This window comes from Thunnus thynnus, chromosome 1 (assembly GCF_963924715.1).
Source record: "Thunnus thynnus chromosome 1, fThuThy2.1, whole genome shotgun sequence".
Taxonomy (NCBI): Eukaryota; Metazoa; Chordata; class Actinopteri; order Scombriformes; family Scombridae; genus Thunnus; species Thunnus thynnus.
The window spans coordinates 5938361-5951768 of NC_089517.1; the positions used below are offsets into that span (position 1 = coordinate 5938361).

The 13408-nt window shown below is 37.1% G+C and overlaps 1 protein-coding gene across 3 annotated transcripts; it reads right to left on the reverse strand.

Moving 5' to 3' along the window:
- Window positions 1-4004: 4004 nt before the first annotated feature.
- Window positions 4005-8925, reverse strand: LOC137198365 (high choriolytic enzyme 2-like). Of its 3 annotated transcripts, XM_067612357.1 has the most exons (10): window positions 8444-8923; window positions 8260-8343; window positions 7865-7892; window positions 7695-7745; window positions 7162-7293; window positions 6387-6504; window positions 5608-5786; window positions 4873-4954; window positions 4436-4560; window positions 4005-4258 (listed from the first exon to the last, which is right to left on the reverse strand). In XM_067612357.1, exons 2-10 carry the CDS (start codon window positions 8311-8313, stop codon window positions 4254-4256), a joined length of 774 nt encoding a protein of 257 aa, XP_067468458.1. In that variant the 5' UTR covers window positions 8314-8343; window positions 8444-8923; the 3' UTR covers window positions 4005-4253. The 3 variants fall into 3 exon arrangements, with proteins under 3 accessions (XP_067468458.1, XP_067468286.1, XP_067468374.1); XM_067612185.1 differs by lacking the exon at window positions 4005-4258 and having other exon boundaries at window positions 4428-4560; window positions 8444-8925; XM_067612273.1 differs by lacking the exons at window positions 4005-4258; window positions 8444-8923 and having other exon boundaries at window positions 4428-4560; window positions 8260-8397.
- Window positions 8926-13408: the final 4483 nt, after the last annotated feature.

Consider the following 13408-nt stretch of genomic DNA (forward strand, 5'->3'; position numbering starts at 1 on the left):
AATGTCATCAGATCAGTTAGCATTTGGTTTACAATCAACAAAATGTGTTTTACTCATTACCATTAAAACAGCACTGGTTGGATGATCACTGTTCTTCATGTTGTTGTTGATCACATTGGCTGAGTAGTCATGTAATATTCACTGGGAGACTATTGTTGCATTCACATGGATTCAGGCAGATGGTAGATGGCAAACTGGATATCATTTTAGCAGGATGGAAAAACTAGGCGAGGCTGGTAGAGAATAACAGCAACGGTAATGGTAGGTGGCAGAGAGAGGCGAAGTTCGTCCCCTCCCGCTGGACAACAATGGGAACTTATTTCAGAAATAATATGTACAGTAGTCAACGGCAAGAGAAAAAATCATTTTTTGATCCTGTTTGAATTGTGCCATGAATTACACACGTCAATTAAAAAAATTATTTTGCAATTCAAGAAAGTTGCAGTTTGTCGTAAAACTGTTGAAGTATAAGACTGTGAAAATACATAATTAGAAAGACTACACACCCAAAAGTTGCGTGAGTAACGTCATAACTTTCTCTCTCCAGAAGCTACCCAGAGCCACTGAAGCTAACGTTAACGTGATGCTTGTGACAGGTCTTACTCTTTCTTTTGCTTCCCGGCTGATAAAAGGACCAGGAGTTGCTGGATAAAACACATCAGGTAAGATACATTTGTGCGTGTCAAGGTGACAGCCGTGTTGGTGACGTATATTGTGTAGTTTACTGAGCAATTTCAAAACGAAATGGTACTTTACTATTTTTATGCTTGTAATTTTATAAAACAGGGGACTTTTTATGGTGATATAAATTGACTTACATCATATGTGTAATTCATAGCTTTTACCAATTCTACCAAAGCTTACACACATACAAGATAATACATTGGCGTTGTGGTTGTCTGCCAGAAACTGTCATAGATTGACTTTTATTCAGTTTAACAATAAAGACGACAACTCCCATAATCCCATGCTACTTCACAACATCATCAAACTCTGTCTATTGTTATTGTTTTGATTGAGAGACTCCTAGCGGCAGAAATTACATATAGTGCATTTAACCCTCCTGTTGTCCTCAGGTCAGTTTTGACCCACAGCTGTCATTATGTGCTGTCATCAAAAAAATTGAAATGTTTTTAAAACAGTATCCTGACTAAACTTTTACATATACCAGTCTGCCATAATCCATCAACATATTTTCCTCTGATCTCAACTATAGTTAAAATAATTCATAATTTCTTAGTCAGGATACTGTTTTGAAACCATTGCAATTTTTTTGATGACAGCACATAATGATACCCGTTGTCCTCCCGGGTCAAAATTGACCCAAGGACAACAGGAGGGTCAATATATTTTATTCCATTCTTTGTAAACAGTACGACATCACTATAGCAATATATAGTCATGGTGTATTTCGTTTTGCCGTCCTGCCATTCTGTCAGACTGTTTGTTTGTTTTTCTTGTATTATCAGAAGGTGTTGTCTGTCTACCGTCTGCCTGAATCCATGTGAACGCAGCTAAAGGCTGTAAAATTTTCTGCCTCTTGCTCACACTAACAGTCAGACACTGTAGGGATTACTGGTGTTTTGTACACATATGCATGTGAATGCCTGCAGCATAGATGAGGGGGATGCTTCTCAAAATAAAGCTTTCTGTGGAGAGACACTTAACTGCTGGCGCTAAAATTTTTCCTAATTTTTGTTTTTGCCAGGGAAATGAGAGTACGCTGCTAAGCAGGGAGACGAGTCCCAGCGCTACTGAGTGATGAGTCACTTCAGTCAGATAAACAGCAGAGACCAGAAAAAGCTAGAGAAATTATCTGTTTATGTGGACTGTCCCTGCACTTGATGTCAGCTGCCAGTTGGAGAATATTTTGCTTTCTAAATATGCCAAAGTGTTTTCATCGTGACAGAAAAATCCAGTTTTGAGTTGATAAATGGTCCAGCTGACCAGAATGTTGTAGACCTTCTGAAAAAGACTTAATCTCTCTGTTTGTTGTCCAACAGCAATGAGCCCATGAGTCTTCAAGTTGCGTATCTCCTCCCTCATCCTCTTGTTTCCTGTAACAAGGCTTTTTTGCATTGGGCCATTGACCGTCCTGGGACTTGTCTTTCTCCCTTTGGCTGTTGATCTTGGATTTGGATCTTTGTCCTCAAGGAGACTCACCCTCACCTCTTGTCTGTCTCTCTCTGTGTGTGAACAGTATCATTGGGTTATGCCTCTAGTGCAGGGGTACTGAAATACAAGTCTTCGAGGTCCGCTTAATACGTTTCCATTGCATCGAGTAAGGGTGCATTATATGATGATATTTCAGTAAAAAAAACTCCAGACTTACGAACAACATTTCTATTAATGTGAGAGGCGACACCTTTGTTGTGTAACCAAGTCGTTAAACTTGGACACCAATGTTGTGATGCCAATGTCATAGGTGTAGGTGTCCATTAGTGAGTTCTTCACTGTATTCATTGATGAAAATGTTTGATCTTACGCTTATTCTTTTGACATTATGAGTTCATACCTGTCAACATTGGGCTTTGGAAATAAGGGAGATCCAGGACCCTACCTGACCATAATTTTTACATTATGAATATGAGTTTCCTCTCTCAGCAGTAGTCAGTTGCTGTGGGATAGCAGTGGCTCAGAGCTTGTCCACTAATCGGAAGATCGGCGGTTTGATCCCCGGCTCCTCCAGTCTACATGTCGAAGTGTCCTTGGGCAAGATACTGAACCCCAAATTGCTCCTGCAGGCACACTGAAGGCTGTGCCATCAGTGTGTGAGTTGAGTGATGAGCAGGTTGGCATCTTGCATGGCAGTCTCTGCCATGAGCGGATGAATGTGTGTGAATTGGCGAATGTGGCATGTAATGTAAACTGCTTTGATTGGTTGGAAGACTAGAAAGTCACTATATGAGGTTAGTGGGGATTGTTTTTCTTTCAACACCATTACATCCTGCAATTCTTCCTCACTCCTGCCTCCTCTCTCCTAATTCCTTCACTCACTCTGAAAATGTAAAAATGATTCATCTTTTGGTTATCCCCTGACTTTTTGTCTATCACCACTATGAGGGTCACATTTGTAGTGAACTGCTGAACTTGAACTGCTTGTACAGAATCTGGCATGTTTGTTAAAGGTTTTAATATTTCGCTCCTGCTCCTGCTAACACAACCAATTCTTGATTCAAATAGACACAAAAAATGGGCGTCTAGCTTGTATACTTGCTAAAACTAGAATGCTATCATTACTTCATCTTTACTCCATGAATGACCATGTACAACTTAAAAACATCTCCATCTATTTATGTAAACATCAGTCACCTGATACATTCCATTTGAAGCTTTATGACAACTATAAGCATCTATTTAGATTTAAGCCAACTCCTGTTAAACCCAACATAAAGTAAAATAAGAGTAGAAGGTATCAGTATCAGTATCAGTATCAGACAAAGGTAAGTGACTCAAATCTCTAATTGAACCACAGACAGCGTTGATCACAGGACACACCATTACTGCATCTAAAAATAAAAAAAACCTATCACTCCAGTTGAGACATAAGAGCCAAGCTGATACAGTACTGTCTTCCTGACTGCTATTCCTGACACCAGTGAGTCACGGTCGTGTCTGTAACCTGCAGGTGACAAAATATGAGTCGGTGTGATGCCTGGATTAAAAGTGGCTGAACAAGCAGGAGACATTTTTTGAAAATTAAATGTGTGAATGAAAAAAATACAATTCACCCAGGAACACTAAATCCACAAATAGAAAAACTATAATATTAAACATGTCAGATTTTTTGTGTGCATCATACTGTTCAAAGAACAGCTACTGAAACTGAGCATTAGTTTTATTCTGTCACTCAAGTCTGTGGGAAATGCCATTTAAAACAGTGAATTGATATTAAATGCTTATACTGACAAACTGAGGTTAAACTGATGAACTGTATGCTGTACACTCCTGTTAAAATGACAGAGGGACACTGCCTCCTTTTGGCAGAAAAATGACATCACACCTTTATTTTTATTGCTTTTTTTTATTTATGTCTCACTTCATTGAAGAAATGAACACAAAGTAATTGGTTATGAATCATAACCGGATAAATTTCCAGGATTTAAACAAAGTAAAGAGAAACCCCAAATTTAGACACCACGAAAAAGAAGAAATTAATTTATTAATTATTAATATTCTTGAAGTAGAACAGGTGTGGGCCACTGGTATAATCATGACGGGCCAAGAGTTGAAGAATCTGGAGGCCGACCCTCTCAATCTGGTTGGGAAGAAAACAGTGAGACTGTGATTAATAGATTATTGACAATCAGATATACATGTATATATTTTACTTTGCTGCTGTTACATAGAAACCCAATCAGTAGTGGGCTGTATATGCTGTGTTCTCACAAATAACAACAGTATGACTTGGTAGTAAAATTCGTTTTTCACTCACAGCATCCGTAAAGCCTGTTGACACGGGCGATGTCATTGGCGCTCATCGTTCTGGCGTGTCCGAAGGAAAGGTTAGGATTGCTCCTGGCAATGATGGTAGGCCTCCTGTTTTTGGAGAAGGCAAATCTGTAGGACACAAAGACAACATTATTAGTATATAATACACAGCTGTACACACACAAACACATAAACACACACCGGCTCCCCTTTCACAATTATGTTACTGCAAATTAGGTGTTTTTTTCAGACTCTTGAATTTTGACCTGAAGTATCTAAGCATTACCAATTCAGACAATCACTAATTTATGTAGCTGGTTTTGTATGTATGATAAAATGGTTTATCTTTGCTTTAAGACACAAAAAACAACCATCCCATGACAATAAAAACAACTGATATATAAATATACTATACATTCAAAAACATTTGTGTGCACTCACTTGCTGTAGTGCATGACAGAGTTGAAGTCGTAGGGAGTACCCAGGTTGTTAGTCCCCACCTTCTCGAAGTTTGATTCCCTTCCTGCACAGAAGGAGAGAACAGACCAAAATATAAAAACAAAGCTTTTAAATTTTCATATTTTGCCTGTGGTTTCATCTCTTTTTTTTTCAATGCAACCTGGTGCTGAAAGCTGAATGCCATGACAAAGTACATTAATAAACATTGTTGTAAATCAATATATTATAAATCTATTCACTAATTCACGTAGCTGGTCTTGTATATATGATAAATTGTTTTATCTTTGCTTTAAGAAAAGCAAAAAAATAATCATCCCGTGACAATAAACACAACTTGTGTCTCACCCAAGTAATTTAAATCAATATATTATAGACACTAAACTAAGATAGTGAACATGTTCTAGTGAACATTATACTTGCTTTGCATCAGTATGTTAGCATTGTCACTGTAAGAATGTTACCATGCTGATTTGGCTCAAAGCAATGATGTGCTTAACAGAGCTGCTAGCATGGCTAATTAGCTAAAGGTATACATATTTTTACTTCCTGAGGTTATTACCTGTGAGTGTTTGGTCAAAAAGGCCCATCACACTCTAGTTACATCACAAAATTATGAATGCAAGCAGTATACATTATAAACTCACCCCCCATGTTTCTCAGCATTGTATAAAACATAAAACCAGAGCTGTAAAATGACATTTTGGTGGGTGAGCTGACCTGACATGATGTTCTCAGTGAGGATTCTGACGTATCTGTCTCTGTCAGAGCGGACGTGCTCGTGATGGAAGCCGAGAGCATGGAGAACCTCATGCTGTATGGTGTCCGTGTACAAACAACCGTTCTTCCTCAGGGAGATCCTCTGTCCTCTTGACTGACGGCCCAGGTAGGACCAGCACCTGATACACAAACACACAAACACACACACAAACAGTGAAATCATAGTAAAAAAAAACAGTTATTGTTGATGGATTCCTGGACTCTTGGGTTGTTTGAGGAATTTTGAAGTTAACTGGCCAAATGGATGGGGTGCCCTGCAGCCTAGTGGTTAAGATGCAACATCACTGGTTATATTCCAACCTCCTTCCTCTGTAGACTTTGTGGCTTTATAACAGCATCTCACTACTTAGCCCTTTGCTATTGACTGACAATAATTCCTTTGACTGCTGGACATCTTGAACCTAACATAATGTTGTTTTTTGGAAATTTGCTGAAACAACCAATGCTGTTATTTTCTTGGGAGGACATAAGACACGCGATAGGTGGGAAAACAGCTTCTACACTCACAGGCAACCTACATAGATCAGAAAATGAGGGTAGATGTACATAGATTGGCTTAGTAAAGGGACCAAAAAAGTAACCCGCAACACAGATTAACTCTTGAAATGCAATCACAGATTGATGAGATTTATTTACGAAAGTTTCTAGGAAAGTCTTTTCATGAGTCTGTTCTTTTCATGGTAACATACAGTATTTGTGTACATATATGTTTTGCCTACCCACTGCCAGAGAAGAAGTAGAGGTAGTTATGATGCCATCGCCGCCAGACAAAGCGAATGCATGTGGTGCGGTGGAAGGTCAACAGGCTTCTAATGATGGTGTTGCGCTCATTTCTGCCTGCAGAGACAAAGAACAGACTGATTAGAAGTGATCTACACTTCTTTCAAGCATCCCAACTCACATTTTCAGGATGATTCAATTTTTTTGAAATCATTCTTCATCAATTCAAAAGTGCACCTTTTATCTCAGCTGGTAAACACAGACCTTTGTAAAAAAATGTGTCCTCAAATTATAAATCATTCCCTCTGTGTGCTCAATATGCTATTGACACTCAGTTCATTAATTTAAACCCTCAAATTATTTAAATTATTCCCTTGATTTATCATTTATACCCTCAAGTTTATAGTGTCGTTATTATCTTCATTTCATTAGTCCTTCTACACTTCCACTAGTCCTACATTTGAGTTAGTCTATTTAGATATCTATCTAAAGAAGTTCCTTGTCTTTTCTTTCTTGAATTACATAACAATACATAACAAACTCAAATGCCAAGGCTTTTGATTCTTTTTCAATTCTCCAATTGTTTATTCAAGTGAATCCTACTATAAACAACATATATGTTAAGATAGTATTTCTGCGTATGGCTGGCAGATTTTTGTTTTTATAAAATAATCTCTTTTTCACTTAAATGAAACTTTAGTAGTTCTGACTGGAACCACACAAACCTGACACTGACTAGACTGGTTTTTATAGGTCAAAAGTTAAGTGACTTACTGTAGGAGGAGGAGATACTGACAGGCACTATGACAAAGGGTCCAGATTTAGGCCATTTGCAGCCTTGGGCTGTGCAAGGGTCTGCATTCCTGTTCATGTTTGGGACAATGTCACCGTGAATCAGGTTCGTTGCTGCAAAACAAACAGACAGTCATATAAATATTCAAAGCAGGAAGGTGAATCTTGAATTTTACATGATTGCTAGATGTTTACATTTTTATATAGGGCTCAACTGATCAATTAATCAGCTAATATGTCCATCATTGTTTATATAATTTGATCAGTTGTTGTATGTAAATGTAAGAAAATTGAAATTGTAAAAAAAAAAAAAAATTTCCGAGACCTAAAGGTGACATCTTCAAATTGCTTCTGTCTAACCAACAGTCCAAAATCCAAAATACAATATTGGAGAAAAAAAGCTGTACATCCTCACATATGACGAGCTGAAACCAGCAATTGTTTGTAATTATTCTTCGTTAAATTGTCATAATCTTCGACATTTTAAAAAATTAAATAAAATTATACTCTCTTACGTATGTTAGCATTTGCTCTTGCAATGATTTCAGAGGCGTCCAAAGAATCTTCTGGAGAGAAAAAAAAAACGAGACAAAGTAGAATATCAGAAACAAGCACCAGCATTATTATCCATATGTCAGATGTGAATTGAGAGGAAAAGATCAAAAGTTCAATAACTTCAACTCACCTGCCTCATCTCCATCATCAGTTGCGCCCTACAACACAGAGGCACAAGAATGCACAATTTATAATCATGTTGGGTTTTTTTTAACCATTTTATGATGCTGTTGCCATGCAGTGACACCAGGTATCTCAAAATTTACAGTATTTGTTGATTAAAAGAAAAATCCATGTTAAAGAATTACATGCTCTTTTATGTGTTCAGACAGTACTTCTACATTTAAATACATTTAAATAATTTTTTTTTTTAATGATTGAACTGTCTCAAAAATGCTCTGTCACTAAACCTATGAAAACCCTTTTTTCCCCCTTTTAGTTCACTGAAAGTTGCCATTTTGGAGATACATGATTTTCACATGATGTGTAACATCATAATGCCAGTGTTGAAATTGTCAGTCTGACCGGAGGAACAGCCGTCAATGAGAGGAGGAGGATGAAGAGGAAAGCTGGAACCATGATGGAGGTCTTTTCCAGTTAAACTTCAATCTGAAAATACAGTCAAAATCTGAACATTTTTGGTAGTTTGGAATAAGTGCTAAATCAGAAAGACCAAAAAAGTAAATGTAAGGAGATCAGTGAAGTTTACCTGTTGTACCAGGAGTCTGATGCTGGATGCTGCAGGTGCTCAGCTCCTCGCTTTTTATAGGCAGCTCGCCCAAGGTGTGGCAGAAGATCTGCCAATATCTGTCGAGAACTGTCATCAGGCAAATACTTGGTTATGTAAGGCTGCTCGAATAGAACAATTGAACTGCCAGTGATCCAGGGAGGAAATCACATCACAGTGAAGATATCAAGACATCATATCAATGAATGAAGAAAAGAAAATTAGAATAAAAGCAAGAAAAAAGAAATAGACAAGAATTAAAAAAAAAAAAAAAAAGAATGAGCCCTTGAGCTTGGTGGGAAGAATGTGTCAAAAAAAACCCATTATGACAAACTGCTTGTAGCGTTGGGTAGTCAAGGAATGCGTTTAGAAACATTTAAAGTGTTTGAGTTCAGCATATTTAACGTGCATGTTTCTAAATGCAAAACTTCTCTTCTTGGGTATGAGGATATTTTTACCCAAAGTAAAGATAAGTTTGAATACTTTGCTCAGCAGGTTAAAGATAAAAAATCTTCATCAGTCAACATTGGGTAAGATAATTGACTAGACAGAAGAATGTATGTGAATGACAAGCAAACAAATAGCTTATTGTTCACCATTGTTAGGGGTTGATGTGAAAACAAGGAAGCACTTACAGCTTACTTATATTCACTTACTACTCATTATGCTATCTTTTACCAGCATGTGTCCCCATCTATTTTAAGCCATCTTAAGCAATCTGTGATGATGAAACCAAACTTGAATCTCTTCCTTCCAGAGAACTATAGACCTATTTCTAAACTCTCTTTCTTTTCTAAAATGAAAAAAAGGTTGTTGAAAAGCAACTTGTTCAAACACCAGATTTGCACAGGGTGTGACAAATTTGAGTCTGGTTTTCATAAAGTACACTCCACTGAAACGGCTCCCCTTAAGGTTTCAAATGATATCTTAATGGCTGCAGATGCTGGAGAGAGTTCAGTTTTGGTTTTACTGGACATTCATGCTGCATTTGATACTGGTAACACCATATAAATCCACAGGCTAAAACACCTGATGGCCTGCATTGGAGTGGTTCTCCTCCAATCTCACAGAATGGACTCTCTGTCTCTGGAGGTGAATTTGTGTCAGATACTGCTGCTTTGTCATGTGGCGTCCTCCAGGGGTCAGTCTTGGGGCCTGTTTTATTTTCCATATACTTTCACTAGGACAGATTATCAGTAGTTTCAGCAACATCTCCTATCATTTGTATGCTGGTGAAATCCAGTTATATTTTTCCTTCAAACCTGATGAGCTTGATAGACTTTCTGTATTGAACAACTGTATATATGCACTCGGGAACTGGATGGCAAATAATTTCCTGCAGTTAAAGGTAGATAAAACTGAAGTCTTGATTATTGCTACTGATTACCTTCACTCAGTGATCAGGCAGACCCTTTGTGCGTTATCCTCGTCTTCTCAGTCTAATCTGCATAATCTTGGGGTGATTTTTGACCAATCTATGACCACTCCAGCCTCAAGAGCTGAATTGGAGACGCTAATCTTTAACCTATCTGCACTGGCTTCCTGTTAATTTTAGGATTCATTTTAAAATCTTGGTGCTCACTTATAGAGCCCTACATGGCCAAGCTCCACATTATATCGTGGATCTTCTGCACCCCAAACTATCACAAGCTGAGCTCTCAGGTCCTCTAACCAGGGTCCTCTAAGTGACCCTTCCGACACGTTTTAAGACATGGGGAGATCATGATTTCCAGGCGGCAGCACCTAACTTTTGGAATAGTCTCCCAATAAGTCTGAGGTCTCTGGACTCTGTGGACTCTTTTACAAACCAGTTAAAAACCAATCTGTTCAGAAAGACATTTACGTAGCATGTGGTATTTTATGTTTTAACTTGTATGTTATGTCTGTTTCCCCTTGTGTGTCTTATTTGTTGTTTATTTTTGTTTTATTTATTTGACTATGAAGCAGTGTGGGCACTACCTATTGGTCCAAAGGCCCATTATTCCAAAATCCCAATAGTTTGAAAAATGTCCCATTGGACCAAAAGCCTATTAGTCCAACGGATTGTTATCCTGAAAACATACGCCCATTGCTCCAAAGGCCCATTGCTCTGAAAAATACACACTCTGGAGTTGTTGGAGTTCAGTGACTGCCAGCCCTTGGTGCTGAATGAGTGGAGGGGTAGGGGTGAATAGGAGGTGTAACATTTAAAGCAAAAATAAATAGGATATCATACAGTTATTGTTTGTCTGTTAATGACTTTTTGGAAAAAACAAAATAAACATACACTCAGCAAGCACTTTATTAGGAACACCTTTGCAATCTAACGCAATCCAATGCAACAGCTCTGCCATAAATTCTACTTTTACGACAGTTAAACATTTTTAGGTTTTGTTGACATTGTCAGAAAGGTGATAATTCTACTTTATGTTTATTATTGAGGTTGTAGTATGTACAGCTTCAACCAAACTTGTTCACCAGGAAATTAATTCTTATTGAGAAGAGATGAATCATCACTTTCAGAATATTTCATATGACTAGTCGGAAAAAATGTACAGGTGCAGTATGTTTTGATACTCAAAACCCAATTACATCATCACACGTGTCAGGTTGTTATTACACAAAGTCACTTGTACAGGTTGGAAACAGCAGGGTTAGGATGGAAACTGACTACAGGGGCACTTCACAGTGTGCGACCCAGCAGTCTACCTATATACCCTTTATTTTATTTTATTTTATTGTATTTTATTTTATTTTATTTATGTGAACTGGGTAGACTGTGAAACTTAATTGCCCTTCTGGGATAAATAAAGTTGTCTGATTACTGGCAGCTTTAGGGCATCACCGCAATTATACTGCAGTGCAAGTGAACTCAGACTTTAAATTGACATTCAAGTTTGGCAGACAAAATGCTCTCCGAATCACTTGGGAATGTAGCTTGGCTGCATGTTGTTGGGTACACCTGTGTGACCTATAGTTTACCTTGTTGTTTACACGTACACTACTACAGCATAACTTACAAACACACGCACAAGAAATCAGAATTGATCAGTGGAGCTTTATTTTATGGGCCCCTTAGTTACATTTTTTGAGATGTAACTTGTCCAATTGTTCTTGTGGAGAGGACAATGACTACTTGTACTTATATCGTATGGTACAAATTATAATCGGAGAGAAAAGTAGTATGCAGTACATAAAAGATAGGTATAGTTTATAGGAGTGAGTTAATTTTCTGAGTTTGTTTATATCATGGACCGAAGTGCAAAATTTTGAATAACTGGTAACACTGGCACACAGTGCACGTTGATATACAACTGGAAAGATTATCCTGATTAATGAAATTAATTATTTATTATCTGTAATTAAACCCCTCAGGACTTTTGTGTTACATAATCACCTAAAAAGGGCCTCCACGTGCTGGAATGAAAGAAAACGTGTTTTCATTTTGCACGTGTTTTGTCTCTGCACCTGTTTGTAAATTAATGGACCATTCCTATGAGGGCAAAGTTGAATTAAAATTTGAATGATCACTTTTGTGGGAGAAAATATAAACTATAAGGATACAACAACAATTGTGAATATTTTTAAACTTTTTCAAAAGAACCACACAATGTCTTGGTATTTGTGTTTTAATGATAATAAAACATACAATGTCTTGGTATTTGTGTTTTAATGATAATAAAACACAAATACCAAGATATTGTGACCAGTCAGCATCACAGTAACATGAGCAGCTGATCCAGGTGCTTTGTGGGAAAATTATCTAATCAGCACCATCATGAGTTTGTGAGTTCTGTCAATCCTTATTAATATGAATCATAAAAGTGTCTGAAATGCTTAAATGCAAGGAACTAGCCAGACTAGCTTGCTATTGTTAGAACAGATTAATTTTCCTTCATGTTATTTTAACAGTTGCTGAGTCATCAGTAGTTCCTGCACACTCATTACTGTTTCATTGTTACACATATAAAGAGATGGTTCAGCTTGAGTTGTGTGATATTATGAACAGATCCATCAATCATATTAACATGTCCTCCCACATATTGTATAGAAGCGAAAACTGTTGGAAAATTATAATAACAACATTGACTCTGTGAAAAGTAGGTAGAAAAAAGTAGGAAAAGAGTCTTCTTTCAGTGATATGTTTAGGTAGCCAGTGTAGGCCAACGCTGTTAACGTGTAAAGGCAGCTGTTGGTGGGTACAGTCGTATAACTGGCGCTTCAATCAGTAATCAACCATTTCTTGTGTTAACAGATGGATTTTTTGTATATATTATTTATACTTTAATTGTATTTGTTTCTTTTACCTACCTCATTGTTCTTATATTTTCATTTATGTCAAGTGGCTGCTGTAACACTTTAATTTTCCTTTGGGATTAATAAAGTACTCTATCTATCTATCTATCTATCTATCTATCTATCTATCTATCTTGATCTGTATAAGTTTTTATAGTAATTAAGTTTTTTTTATTCTTTCAGTAAGTTTATGTCAGGAAGTTACAGTTTCTTGTAAATTCCACCCAGTCTTGAATTCTGTATTTACGTGCTGTTTCAGTTCCTGGTTCACTTTTAACATCTGTTTCTCTGACATATTCCAAGAACACTCCCCTTTCTCAGGAAATCTTTCGCAAATTCAAGTCAAGTCAGTTTATTTATAGAGCACTTTTAAAAACAACAAAAGACAACCAAAGACCTTCACAGAGACTGAGAGATACAATCAAATGAAAACACAGACAAAGTTATGAGGATCAGTGAGAAAATTAATAAAAGTGTAGAATAAAATAAATGGGATTTCAATCCTAAAAACACAACAGCATTGCACAGAGAATAAAGAAATAGAGAAACAAAATAAACAAATAAAATAAAAACAGAGTGTGACCATTCATGTTTCTCATACTCAGTGACCCTTTAAGTCTAAATGAGTTATTTGATTCTCATATCAGCGGGGCAGAGGAGGCATCTTCACAC

Excerpts from the sequence above, each read along its gene's own strand:
- LOC137198365 (XM_067612185.1), bottom strand. The coding sequence starts at position 8,313 with ATGGTTCCAGCTTTCCTCTTCATCCTCCTCCTCTCATTGACGGCTGTT. Across the intron at positions 7,893-8,259 it reads CATTGACGGCTGTTCCTCCG|GGCGCAACTGATGATGGAGA; the intron begins GTCAGACTGACA and ends TCTGTGTTGTAG. Across the intron at positions 6,505-7,161 it reads CAGTATCTCCTCCTCCTACA|GCAGAAATGAGCGCAACACC; the intron begins GTAAGTCACTTA and ends TTGTCTCTGCAG.